A 13,108-nucleotide genomic window follows, 5' to 3' on the forward strand; every position below is an offset into this window, starting at 1 on the left:
ATATGCTGTATTCTTATTGATATTTTATTACCTATACGGCATTTACTTTAGATGTGATTTATCTGTTATTCAGACAGTACAATGAAGTGAGGCACTGCAAAGGCTCAGTCTGACTCTCTGCTGCAACACTGCATTAAAATCAAAGTAGAAGAGGCCTGAAGGCAAAAGAGGATTTCAGGCACTTCCATCAACCTGTGACTACATGAGCGCTAAATCTACAGGGCTGCGTAATGATAAGTGCTCACTTTTTCTTCCCCCCAAACATAGTGGGAAGATCCATAATTCATTGAAGCAAAACTTAAGTTCATGCATTACAGCTGCCACTGCTTTAAAAAGATGCAGACATTTTCTGTCTTCAATGCTCTGCTTTAGTGCATGCTTATTTTGTGTTTATAGTTTCTACTGAAGGTGGCTTTATTATTAACGCGGACAACATGGAGATGTCCCTGTCTTTGAAGAGGCTGATATCTGGTTCAATGTCAGACCATGTAAGGAGGCTAACCTAATCCAGGGGCAAATCTGAATTTGAAGCCATTAAACAGTTTACTGAAAGGATCAGAGAATAATGGAAGCAGGTCTAATGGGAATAAAATCCCAGTGTACTAGAAACAGGATAGGAAGGTGAAAAAGAGTAGGAGGGAGAGACAGAAACACATAGAGAGGGAGAGAGAGAGATCGTGAAAGACTGACAATATATGACCTAGTTATGCCTCTTACTTTGCCTTCCCTAGTCTAGGTGTCCTGGTATCCTGGGTGATTTTGGTTTTTGGGAGGCCAGAAGCCTGGAAGGAAAGAAAGGCAACGTTTGAACTAAATGAACATGCTTCAGCCGTGCGGCTAGTCAGGTGGATTAGCCTGCTCCCCCCCAGGGCCAGGTTAGACAGAAACATAGTCAGGATGCCAGACAGTCACAGCAGAGCCAGAGTATTCTCCTCTTTCAATCCACTCCTCTCCTTCCAGCCTGCTGACGTCAGCCAACCGGACCACACGACTATGCTGCAAACAGCACACCTGCTGGCTTCACAGTCCATCTGGCCCAGCTCCATCTCTGGCTCAGCTCGCCAAGCAGAAATGCAGGTCTGTTTACGACCTGGGCACACAGTCAGTAATAGCAGTATCTATTTCACGTGCGGTACAAAGGAGGAGTTATTGCAGTATAGCCTGCTGGCGACAACAGATATCAAAGTGACGAAAAACACGCACGACTCATTAATGTTTCATTGTTCCACATAGCAGGTTAAATGTTCCTTTGATATGTTATGGATCGGCCCTAATGTGTCTGCATGTTGCTGACTAGTCAAGAGAATTCACTCAGGATTTCCTTACATCCCTTTCGTACAAGTGCAGAGCAGCCACAAAGGGAGCAATTTTGCCTTGTAATTGATGTGACAGGCCCTCTCACCTAGTTTTTATGAAAGCAGCATGAACATAAAACTGCAAAATCATCAAAGCAAGGCTTGTAGTAGTGGAACAAAAGGCAGAGAGAGACTTTTCTCATATCAGGGCCTTGTCTTGTTTTTACCTTTCAAAGCAGTGTTTCTCAGCTGACAAATTCAATAGTTGTAAGAAGGAAATTGCTATAAATGCACATAGGGATGCCCTGGTCACCAACCGATAACATTCAATCCTGCATCAACATCACACAGCACATTTTAGCTATGCTTCTACCAGTGTGGATCTATAAGAGCCACATTGTGTAACTTTGTAGGCATGTCCTCCAGAGCAGCAATGGGATACCCTATGTGCATTATTGATGTCAAAGGTTGAAGGGAAACTGCACGAGCAACTACATTAAATGTTTGTGATTAATACCAACAAGCAATAATCCAGCAAGCGACAATACATCAAGCTAGGAGACAAAAATATCCTTCCAAAACGCCTTTTCAGGCATAGATCTCAAAGTGTAATGTGTTTTTGGCATCCCATCAACCTGAGCTTGAGGGAAATGCCATGTCTGTCCTGCAGATTTCCCTGACGTCTCGAAGCCAGCCACCAAATTCATTGACGGGATCTGGATCCTGTGAGGGACGTACATCAATAATTTACAAAAATAATTCCATACATTTGTATTTTCAGGGTCAGCAATCTCTCCTGGTGGACACCAGCAGCGGGACACGCAGGCACTTGCCGTCCCTCTGCTCAAACACTCGCTTCTCCGTCTGCCAGGTTGCAATTGTGGCAGACACAATTGTGGCAGACACAATTGCAACGCTGTTTCGCGCTCCGCGGAGTGGACATACTGACTGTGGTCGACAGGTGACTGACCTGAATGGTGCAAGTATATTCCGTATCATCCAGCAGTCTGACGGTGCAGCTGTATTCCCGCTCAAGATTCCTGATGCTGCCACTCATGAATCGGCTCAACATCTTCTCAGAGAATCGCCGCTCTGCGTCTAGGACCTGAACAATAAACTCAACACCAGCCCGCAAGTGAATGTCACATTGACCACGTTCCCCGGTCCCCTAAACGACCAGCAGCCACGGATTCAGTCGCCGAGGCGTGCACCATTGTTGTCCCGCTAAGTTGTCGTGCTGTGGGCCCGTGCTAGGAGCAGGAATCCCAGGATGCCTGCATCCAGATCCAGAGGCAGCGCAGCCCTGTAGTGTGTCTGTGGTCGAGCCGGGGATTATCTCTCACCACTCACCGCTGCCACTCGAGCAAGCGGGCGGGTCCCAGTGAAAACTGACGTCAAAGTGAACCAACGGGAGCGTGGGGCATTTTCTCTGCGCTCTAATATCCAATATTGTTTTTCTTACGGCGCAATTTGTCCCGAAGGCTCCAAAGCCGTACGCGGATAGAAAATATCTCTAACACTTTAGCTCTTGGGGTAGACTATCTTCCTGTCACTGCAATCCATTTGGTTCCTCCAAGGGACCAAAACCAGACTGCTAGACTGACCAAAAACCATTGGCATCAGCAGTCACAGCACTCTCATGGGTTTGTTTCAAAGTAAATCGATTTTTATTTTATTTTTTTCAAACTTAAGGTAGGGCATCCTCAGAGGAAGACAAAGTGTTATTTTCCTGGACTCTTCCTATGTCGTAGCTGGTGGATATTGAATGTCTTCGACTGCCACCTGCCGGCCAGTCGTCGTTAGAGCGCTTCAAACAGCCGTCAGGGTACACGTGTATGAAAATAACAGAAATGCATCCGGACTAGTGTTTGGACCTTTCGGGGTTAATGGAAGACGGTGGAAGGCCCAGAGAAAGGCGGTGTAATCCTACTACCATTTCATTTATTTCCACTAAACGAAATTTACGGCTATACGTTATGCAATTGCATAAATTCATTATTTTTTTTTATTATTACAGGAGGGAATTAAAGTTAAATTTTACTCTCAGTGGTGTAGGCCCTTCTCCCCTACTAATGGTCCGTGTACGCATAACAAACTCATCAAGATAAAGTTGTTTAGTGGTGAGTAAACAAATTTAGATAATTGTAGATAGTTCGGAGAGCCTCACATGAAAATCGGAGAGATGTATTACAGCATACCAAATTTCGCATAAAACGGGTATATCATAACAGTAACAGCGTTTGGGAATAGAATTTATTTAGAACAGTGAATAACTAACAATCCAAAATTAAGAGCCCCAATCTGGGAGCTGTTTCTCTGCCGTGACCCGGATTCGAACCGGGGTTGCTGCGGCCACAACGCAGAGTACTAACCACTATACGATCACGGCGAGCTAGCGGGGACTGGCGTATGACGGCGAGATTTTGTCAATAAAACCAATACAGCCGACCGCACCGGAGCTCGTATGATGTTGTATCTTTAGGGCAGCTTTCGTTTAATACCTTTACAGTACCTCACACAAAAGTTGACCTTGTAACTTTAGAAGGTAGAGGGCAGGTGACCAAAGGTAGCAAGGATGACAATGTAGCGGTATCCATTAAGCTAACTTTAGCTAAAGTTTAGCTAGCTTTCACTAACATACTCCAAGGTGGACCAAAATTGCCAAAAGACGTGGGCACGTTTAAAGCTGGTAAAGTGTAAACACAGAGGCTGTTCCTACATTGACAATAATAATATCTTCTCGCAGTCCTTCATCTCGTTTTGGTTCGACATACCGGAGACGCTATTCGTTAACTTAACGCCAGCGTCGGCTGCGTGTTCAACTTCACCACGTTACTACTACACGTTACTGTATGTAGCCAATTTTATACACCGTTGTATGCAAATGTTTGGGCAACCCAAGCCAAATGAAATAATATGTTGATTTTCCTAAAGTAAAAAGTTAATGCAACACCGGCAGCAAACATAAATGAAAAGAAATACCTTCCTTCAAATATTAATACGCTGTTGCGTTGTATTTCATTCAACTTAAATTTAGAAAAAAAAATCATAAACAGTAATCGTGGTATGTATAGAAGTACCCCCCCCCCCCCCCCCGAAATCCCAAATGAACTAATAACTAGTAACTCATTTCCATTTGTTTTACTTACCATAACTGATTTTGCCATGTCTAAATATTTCTGATCTTTTTTTTTTTTTCCAAGTATCCTCACATAATTTGTGGTAAAATTAACAAATTTATTCTTACGTTACAAGACCTTGCAGCACAAGAGTAGCATGCACGTACTTGCGTGTTTGCACGAACAAACCAGCAGCATTTAGTATCACGATTGTTATCTTACGTGTAGTCTGTTACATCAGAAACTTTTTTCCCCATTAAAACACAATAATATTTAAACTGTTGATTTGATGGTTAGACATTTAATAACAGGCGTGTTTCAAAAGATTGACAATCAAGATAGTGATTAAAGTGGTAGTATTTATTAGATAAATTATTGACAGCAATGATCTTTATTTGATAAATTAGGCTAGCCAGCTTGCCACTGATGAATAAGTGTCATATGCAAATAATATTTTAAGTACTATACAGTTTATGATGAAATCAGTGGTTAGCAATACTAAGTGTTAATGTTTTTTTCAAGTGTTGAGCTAAGAATTGAAGGCTAAGACAAACTAAACACATCTCAGTCATTCACTCACTCATTCATCATCATCATCATCATCATCATCATCGTCGACCACAGAAAGTAAGATACATGATCGGCAACTGAGTAATTGCTAATCACGTTAGGAAAAAACGTCAAAATCTCAAAGTGGTAAGTATTTACAATAATAGAGCCAGAAAGGTCTATTGTCGAAGAGTGAAGTCTCGCAGTTCATTCTCATCATTCTCTTCAGGTTCATTGCTCCTTGTAACTGCAACTTTAGCCGCACACTCTGCCTTTCTGGTAAAAGGGCGACATGGACCAGCCAGAGTCTGATGCAGCAGTGGTTTGCCGCTTGAAATGTCGCCCGTACTATGAGCGGAAGCACCTTCGTTTTTTTTGTCTGTTGCTGCATGATTCCTCCTCCTGTACAATTTACAGGATGCCACCAGAGGTTTTCCTGTGTCCACATGTTGGCTCTCTGTCTGGCGCAGCTTACTGTCTGTGTGAGTATAGTGTAGATCCACCCTGATGACCAGCGATTCCTAACAAAGGCAAATAACAAACAAAATTCTGTCACATTTATTTTACAGACTTTCTTGTAAAGGCTTACTCTGTTTGCTTTTCATAGGAACAGAATTAGGATATTTATCATTTTACCTTAAGCCTCTGAAGAGCGCAAAGCCTCAGAGTGCAGTCTGGGTTATCAGAGTTCTTAAATAGTAGAGAGTCCATCTCCTCTGACCTGCCAGGGCCGGAAAACATGTCTTCCATTGGCTATGGATTCAGAGCATGAAAGATTTTATTAGTATGATTAGTACTTGTTAACCAGCTTTATCAAAATAAATATGTAACTCCTGCATTTACAGTGTTTTGGCACTGAACCCCTCAGAATGTGGTGTAACAGATGCCTTAAAGAATCAGCCACTAGATGTCAGTATGGGCCTAGATTCAGTAGTCTAAAGCATGGCCGTATTACTAAGAGAAGTGTGGCCGATTAGAGTATTACTTCCTGCTTTGTGTTTGTCTGTGGTTACAGCAGACTGGAAGCCTATATATGGGCAGAACTTCCTCAGACGTGAAACGTGGGGGTGAATGGTCAACGTTGAGAAATTCCTGCTGGCTAATGGAAATTGACAGCATGCTATGGTGAGCAACACGGAATTTATGATGTATATACAGCTAGCAGTTTTTTAACTGTTGAGTTCACTAACTCACAAAGAGGCAAGTCAGACTAAAGTGAGGTCAAGGCAGTTATGTACTGATGCAAAGGTGACATTTCTGTATACATTTATTATTTTTTTTACACATCAGGCTTTTGTACAAGGATGTCATTGTCTAGATCGATTGTGGTTTCTATATATATAGATGACAAAAAAGCTTGACAGGATGTCTGAAAGTTCTAAGTAAAAACAAATATTTACAGGTATGCTGCTCAGAGCGACAGTGCAGTCCTGGGTTCGGGGGCCTGTAGTCTTTACAGTGGCAAAAGCCACCAAAACATTAGAGAACAAAGCTGAGAAGCTGACTTCCACCTCTACTCCGCAAAGAAACATCAGCCGCTTCTTCCGTGGTAGCTCTGAAAGAAGATGTGAAGAAGGTTTTTTTTTGTTTGTTTTTTTTAATTAAGACTAAAAATAGTTTTAAAACCGTTTTATTTGGACTGTATTTTTGTATTATCTTGGACACTGATACAGCGCGGCTGACTTTGCCGAGCCACTGATTAACCACATTAGGGACTTTTCAGTTGCTCTGTATATTTAAGCCGTAGATCTTTATGAATCTATTCTGGAGGAGACTGAGAAGATTCTCAAAATTACCCCACAGTGTGAAGATTACATTTTAAAAAGGTGAAGTAAATTTGAGGACGCTATAATGTGTCAAAAGGTGACATCCTACCATCAAACAGGAAAATATACTTAGTAAAATGAACCAGTTCCCTGTTTTGATTTATCCAAAAAAAAAAAAAGTACATTTTTTGAATGGTGTTGAAAACATCACATTAAACCACAATGTTTGTACTTGGTTTATCACATGCTGTAGTGTAAGAGATGTGAGGAAATTTTAACAATTTCTCTCTCTCAATCCCTCTCAGAGACAATAGATCAAGAAATGGAACTGTGGTTCCCCTGATGGAAAATAAACTGAATGTGGATATATATTTACATATCCTGTCCCCAATGCAATTTGACCCGTAATTTAATAAACAGCGGAAAAAACATGCAGGTGTGGGGAAATTTCTCCCAATTCACCATTTGCTTGTCTCCAGCAGGCATCTCGCAGGTGTAGTTCCCTTGTGTGGCCAGTGGACCGAACTGGGTCTGCAAGAGATCGAGGTTCCTTCAGGGTGTGTTTAATCTCCACTGCCTGCTTGCCTTTAACTAAAGGGTCTTTGCCTAGATCTGGCGTAGAGAGAGGGAGAAAATGCAGGTAAATATAATGACTGGAAGACCAGAAAACAAAACTCTACAGCAACTTCACATACAAACTTCTAGCTTTTTTGTCCGCTTTGACCAGTTCTGAGAAAAATCAACATTTAATTTCATTAACTGCTAAAATCTTTCAAAACAGCATGTACACTCTCGCTCCTTTGATCATGGGACTGCCTTGGTTTTGCAATAGCAATGAGTGAAGAATGAGTGAGCTTTAGAAAAAGTTTACCAGATTCACATGGCTGGCTTTGAGGAACTTAGGGAAATTTTACAAAATTAGATAGTTAATATTCACTGTAATTGACTGGGCTAAATGAGTTTTGGAAAACCCCTCTTCTCAAGACAATACATGTGGATCATTAAAAAGGCTAACAGGATGGATTGGCTGGCCAGTACTGACAATGTTAAAAAGAAATTAATGTAGATGTATGCTTGGCTTTTGAGATGATTTTGTGTCAGGAATATTTTGTGTCAGCTGTCTGCACTAGGCTCCCCTCTCTAAATACGTCCCGAACAAGATTTGTGAAGAGAACCGGAGGCTTGGGAATTTCTAAGTTACCTCCCAAACTGTTGCTCTGGGATTTCAAATGAAAAGTACAAAGCGCTAAAAGTAAATGGGATAAAACCTGTTACCAAACCTGTAACCAAGGGTACATTTTTTCACCTCAATATGTCTACAAACAAACACACACACACACACACACACACACACACACACACACACACACACACACACACACACACACACACACACACACACACACACACACACACACAGACAGACACAAACAGTGCTGTCAGAGAGGCGTCCTGTCCTGCTCGTGCTGATTTGAGAGTGAACCCATGAGAGCAGTGGCAGGGGGGTGCCCAGAGCAGCTGTCTTGCACTCTGCAGCTCTCAGGTTTCTTGCTCTTCCCTAGCCAACAGTGTTAATTTCCAGAGAATGAAGTCACATGCTAATGGTACCTCGAAAAATTATTTCACCAGAGACACATTAAACAGACAAACACAACGGGCCAACTTGATAACTCCACACCCCTGATCAGGCTCAGCTATACCTACAAGTCCTGAGTAAAGAGCACTAAATTTAGGTGCCAACAATTATAAAATTTGTCTGTGGTCCACCCAGCAAACCAAAAAAAACAACCTGTTCAGTTTACCTATGATCTACAACAACTGTCATCCTACTGAATTATGGAATACTATGTTATTCATAAACCGAATGAATAAATGCAAAAATACAAGCTGAAAATTCCCTTTTTGGTGAACGCATGTCCACTCACCTACTAAAAAATACAGAACATGGTCACAAAAAAACTACACCTCTCCTTATTACAGTATCATCCCTTAATTCTTTTTTTTTTTAAAAAGGGATGAGATAAATACTTACCCTCAGACACCTTCTCTAAGACATGTGTGACCTTCTTGGACTGAAGGATGTGCTTGTTCAAGTAATTGGTGAAGATTCCAGTACTTTTCCCTCCATCCTGGACCTCAAAAGCCTCAGCATCTTCACATCTGCAGTAGTTAATGAAGGAAATGTTATATTAACATACATGACATTCCAGTCTTCAGCATGTTAACTAACTGTAAAAAAAAAATATTCTCATGTCATAGGCTAATAATAACTGCACTTTTCTGTGAAATCACTGAGTTGGTTTGGGTATTGGTTTCTATATTTGTAATTAAATTTTTACAAAACAACTAATTAAAAGTACGTACGTGGCATAACCATAAACAGTATTCCCACTGGGTTTCAATGGCATGATGGCCGAAGGTATGCAATCCTGGTTGTACCTTTAGAAAGTAAGATATATTTTTTAGAAGAATGAAGCAGTCAAAATAAATCCTTCTAACTTGCGTATTGTGACAAAATCAACTTATATATACAGTATATAACAGTTTACATGTTTATAATCAAATATGCATAATCATCACTTGTGAAAATCCATGTTTCACTGTAATCTCTTAGTGAGGACAGAAATTAATTACTGCACCTACCATTTTCTACAGGTATCCAGTAGGATCACACTCAGTGCAGTCCGTCTTTGCTGCATGCTGTGCATAACCCTCTGCACACAGACACAGTTTTGAGGTTGGTATGGTTGTGGAGCATCAACAGCTACCAAGTAATTCTTCCCAGCGCACTCATACCCATGACCTGCATAGTAGAAAAGGCCTGCAAGAGTGATAAGAAACACATTGTGATCATCATATTTTGCACTGCACATCTGCAAAAATCACACTGGGACTCAAAAACATGGCTGATTTCTATACAGTATGATATGTTTCAAAGCATATCATATCAGTTTCCCATCTTTGTTTTGTGATTAGCAAGAGAAAGTAGTGAATAGTAGGAGACAGTATCATTCTGATACAGCATGACAGTTACCATATTGTTGTTTTAATTTTATCATCTACATAATGCCATATTACAGTTCTGTGATTGAAGTGTGTACTTGTGTATCTGTATGCTGTTTAATAATGAAGAGGGACAGAAGTTTAGTTGACTGTTTGCCTGAGAGTCAGTTACCCTTTTAAAAATACTACATAAATGCCCTGTCAAAGTGTTACAGGCGTTCAGGAAGTATCCTACATAGCATGTGAACTCTAAAAACCCCAACGCTTCTTTTTCCCTTATCTGCCCACTCAGCCAGACATACTGTATGTAAAAGCAAGATACTACAAACTACTCGGGGGTTTGAGACCCATGACAAGCGAATAGCAACAGATAAAGGCACATGATACTGCAAATGAAGTTACAATGTTATACTGTGTATAATTCCGATCCCCTGAAAATCTTAAAATTACTATGTCACAGTAATTAATCAACTGACAAATGTAACTAATATGGGGGGGGGGACTAAAAAAATACGTAGAGGAAAATTATATTCACCATAAACTCCTCTGTCAAGGAGCTGAATGAACTTTTCAATGGCAGCCATCATCTCCTCCCTCGTGAGGTCCAGCAGGGAAAGCACTCTGAAGCCAAGCTGCTGCAGGAGGTTGGCCAGCTCATGAACATCCATAATGGGGGCCATCAAGCCGGGGTGGTTGGAGTAATTTAGGTTGCCAATAAGTAGGGCAACTTTATCTGTGGCTAAAACGAAGATCAAAGTAGAATTAGAATTAGAGCAACATGAGGAATTTCTGATATATACCGTGATTGTTTTCATCTGTAGCACACTAAAATTAGCATGGCTTGACACTGAGATTCTTCAAATGAAACTGTACCTATTGGTTCTGCTGGAGGAAGCTGATCGGTTTGCACTAGAGGATTTAAAAAAAAGAGAGAGAGAGAGAGAAGCACAAAATCAGCGTTTCTTAAACATAAATCTGATCTAAAGTACTGCTATGGAATCTGTACAGTGGGCACATACAGGGCAGTACAATTTTAACATTTTATCAGCTATTTTTTGTGATATGCCCTGTACAAACAAGTTACAATAGGAGAAACTCTTTAAGCACTAGTTTCACTTTACATCACTTTCCTGTTGTGTGTCTAAGCCCCGGACCAAGAACTATTTGGAGTCTAACAACTTCCTTTTTACTCTGTAGAAATGGGAAAGTACCACCAGCATAATGGAAACAACTAAAACCCTCGAGTTAAATGTGGATCAGTGGAATGAATGGAGTGTGAAGAAAATCTGTCTTTCCACACAGCCCTTTCAATTGGAAATGGAGGAGGTAAAGTCTGAGGAAAACACAATGCTGAAATTGGGAAAAGACAGACTTACAGAGTCAGTAAAACTCTGTAAGTGTTATTTATGACTTACCAATGTCAACATCAACTGGTTCAGTCCATCTCTCTTCCAGCACGTTAGATATCGAGCACAGGTATGATCCTCCATGTTCAGCTGTCGCACAGTCAATCTGCATGCATCACAATAAATCATATAGCTTTCATTTCTGTCTGTTCCCCCTCATGTAAGATTACTCTACCATCCATCAAACCTTTAGGCAAAAGATTAACCAAATGTTCTACATGAATTACAGTGAAAGTAAAGTGAAATTGAAATGACACAGTAAATATAGCAGTGTGTAAACAATCACTAATAGCACTGAGGTAAGTAAACACTTGCTTGTCATCCTTCCTTACCTGCAGTGTGTCACCAGTCATGTCTACCAAGGGCTGTCCATTTCTGTACCACTGATAGTATGGAGTGGGGATGCCAAAGGCAGCGCAACAGAGAGTGAGTTTTCTACCCTGTCGGACTGTCTGGGGCTTAGGGTTGACAGCAATGTGCGGCTCACCCTGCCAGTGTACCGGTAAACCTGATGTTTGAAAAAGAGACTGAGATTCAAACCTACAGCTTTAAGGCAGCAGTATGCATGACACTGATTCAGTACCCACTGACAAGCCTAGGCTATGCTGCAAGTATGCAAAATAATTGAAATTACGTAAGCACCGCACTACTACAGTATAAATCATCATTAGAATGGCACAATGCATACCCGATTTATCAATGTCCAACACTTTCACTTTCACCCAGTCACTGAACACGCAGTTACAAAAGTGGTCGTGCACTCGGCACACATAGAGCTGTGTTTTTTTGGCTTTGATGGTCAGGTCTGCTTGAGTACCTCCAGACACCTTAGAAAAAAGCAAAAACAAAACCAAAACAATCATCACCACCAAGTACATAAACATTTGTGGCAGGCGACAGGGTGTGTTAAATATCTCCTACATAATATTTTACTGGTTTCCATTGTCATTTTAAGTAGTTAATTTCTTTATTTCAATAGGTGTTTAATTGAGACCAAGATCTGTTTTTTCAGGAGAGACCTGTGCACCAGAGTAAACACACAGTAGAGTCCTAGATAAACACACACAATTAGTCTAATACACAGTAAACATTTTTGTCCACATTAAAGAAAACAAAGTGCCATTCAAAATGCTTGAGTATAATGTATTAAAACCTTGAAAAGCAATCAGATATTTTCATAGAAGTTTTTTCTTTTTTTTTTTTTTTTATAAATGAAAAATCCATGTACCTCCTTTTCATCATCAGTGAACCACTGGTAGTTGAGGGTACCTGTGCCCTCAGCACGGACACTCAGGGTCACCTTGTGGTTCGCAGGTACACACACGGAGACAGGATGGCGCACTATGAATATTTCTGAAAAAAATAAAAATAAAAATAAAGTGAGAATTGCAGTCAATCCGAAGTCACACCGTGTCGTCCCTGCTTTGAAAATTCACACCATGCTGAGGCTTTCGGTGTGGAGAGAAAATAACGTACCTCTGATCATTATTCGACAGGAATTCGGACGGGATCCAGTCATCAGTGCATTTTCTTCTTACGCCAGACTCTAAGAAGCGGAGCCGAGGTTTTAGATGAGTATTTTTGAATCGCTCATTGTTACTGCCGCCCCGAATCTACAGAGCTCAGAAGCACTGCGAAAACTGTGAAGTGAACAGCATCAAGCTTTCGCCGTAAATAGGAAACCGCTGTAAAATTTACAGCCTGCCTTTTCGTTTCTAGGGAAGTCAGCTTTCAACTATTACACCGCAGTGTACAATACACTGATTTAGTCATTCAGACGAGAATATCACCGGTGTTCAATATGACCATCAACACGCATGTTTCAGTGCATACCTGCCGTCAGTCTCGTACCGGTTGAGCAGCTGTCGGACCTCAGTCAAGAGTGTGTTTTCCTCCTCTTTGTCCTCTTAACTTAAATTGTATCGAGCAAACTCTTCCCTTTCCCGGAACGACACATCGCACGCGCGAGC

At 41.0% G+C, this 13,108-nt stretch overlaps 2 protein-coding genes, 1 long non-coding RNA gene and 1 other non-coding gene across 5 annotated transcripts in view; 1 reads left to right on the forward strand and 3 right to left on the reverse strand.

Annotated features, from left to right (window-relative positions):
* Positions 1 to 2,689, reverse strand: part of LOC120793329 (FERM domain-containing protein 5) — a 54,381-nt gene extending 51,692 nt beyond the window's left edge. Inside the window, exon 1 of the mRNA XM_040133303.1 lies at positions 2,266 to 2,689. Within this exon, the coding sequence (XP_039989237.1) occupies positions 2,266 to 2,367 (102 nt within the window). The 5' untranslated portion in view covers positions 2,368 to 2,689. The remainder of the gene's footprint in view (positions 1 to 2,265) is intronic.
* Positions 2,690 to 3,612: 923 nt separating this feature from the next.
* Positions 3,613 to 3,684, reverse strand: trnah-gug. The gene has a single exon. It is a non-coding gene; the product is annotated as a tRNA-His (tRNA).
* A 1,026-nt stretch (positions 3,685 to 4,710) lies between these two features.
* Positions 4,711 to 13,096, reverse strand: malt3 (MALT paracaspase 3). Of its 2 annotated transcripts, XM_040133941.1 has the most exons (15): positions 12,972 to 13,096; positions 12,615 to 12,684; positions 12,367 to 12,491; positions 11,827 to 11,965; positions 11,471 to 11,646; positions 11,148 to 11,244; positions 10,606 to 10,641; positions 10,268 to 10,471; positions 9,373 to 9,550; positions 9,094 to 9,168; positions 8,762 to 8,889; positions 7,192 to 7,341; positions 6,364 to 6,518; positions 5,600 to 5,716; positions 4,711 to 5,484 (listed from the first exon to the last, which is right to left on the reverse strand). In XM_040133941.1, the coding sequence occupies exons 2-15, from the start codon at positions 12,655 to 12,657 to the stop codon at positions 5,143 to 5,145; spliced, it is 1,965 nt and encodes a 654-aa protein (XP_039989875.1). In that variant the 5' UTR covers positions 12,658 to 12,684; positions 12,972 to 13,096; the 3' UTR covers positions 4,711 to 5,142. The 2 variants fall into 2 exon arrangements, with proteins under 2 accessions (XP_039989875.1, XP_039989876.1); XM_040133942.1 differs by having other exon boundaries at positions 12,615 to 13,096.
* LOC120793672 lies at positions 5,968 to 11,258 on the forward strand. The gene is made up of 4 exons (XR_005708018.1): positions 5,968 to 6,088; positions 7,212 to 7,369; positions 9,385 to 9,466; positions 10,930 to 11,258. It is a non-coding gene; the product is annotated as an uncharacterized LOC120793672 (long non-coding RNA).
* Positions 13,097 to 13,108: the final 12 nt, after the last annotated feature.

This window comes from Xiphias gladius, chromosome 8 (assembly GCF_016859285.1).
Source record: "Xiphias gladius isolate SHS-SW01 ecotype Sanya breed wild chromosome 8, ASM1685928v1, whole genome shotgun sequence".
NCBI classification, from domain to species: domain Eukaryota; kingdom Metazoa; phylum Chordata; class Actinopteri; order Istiophoriformes; family Xiphiidae; genus Xiphias; species Xiphias gladius.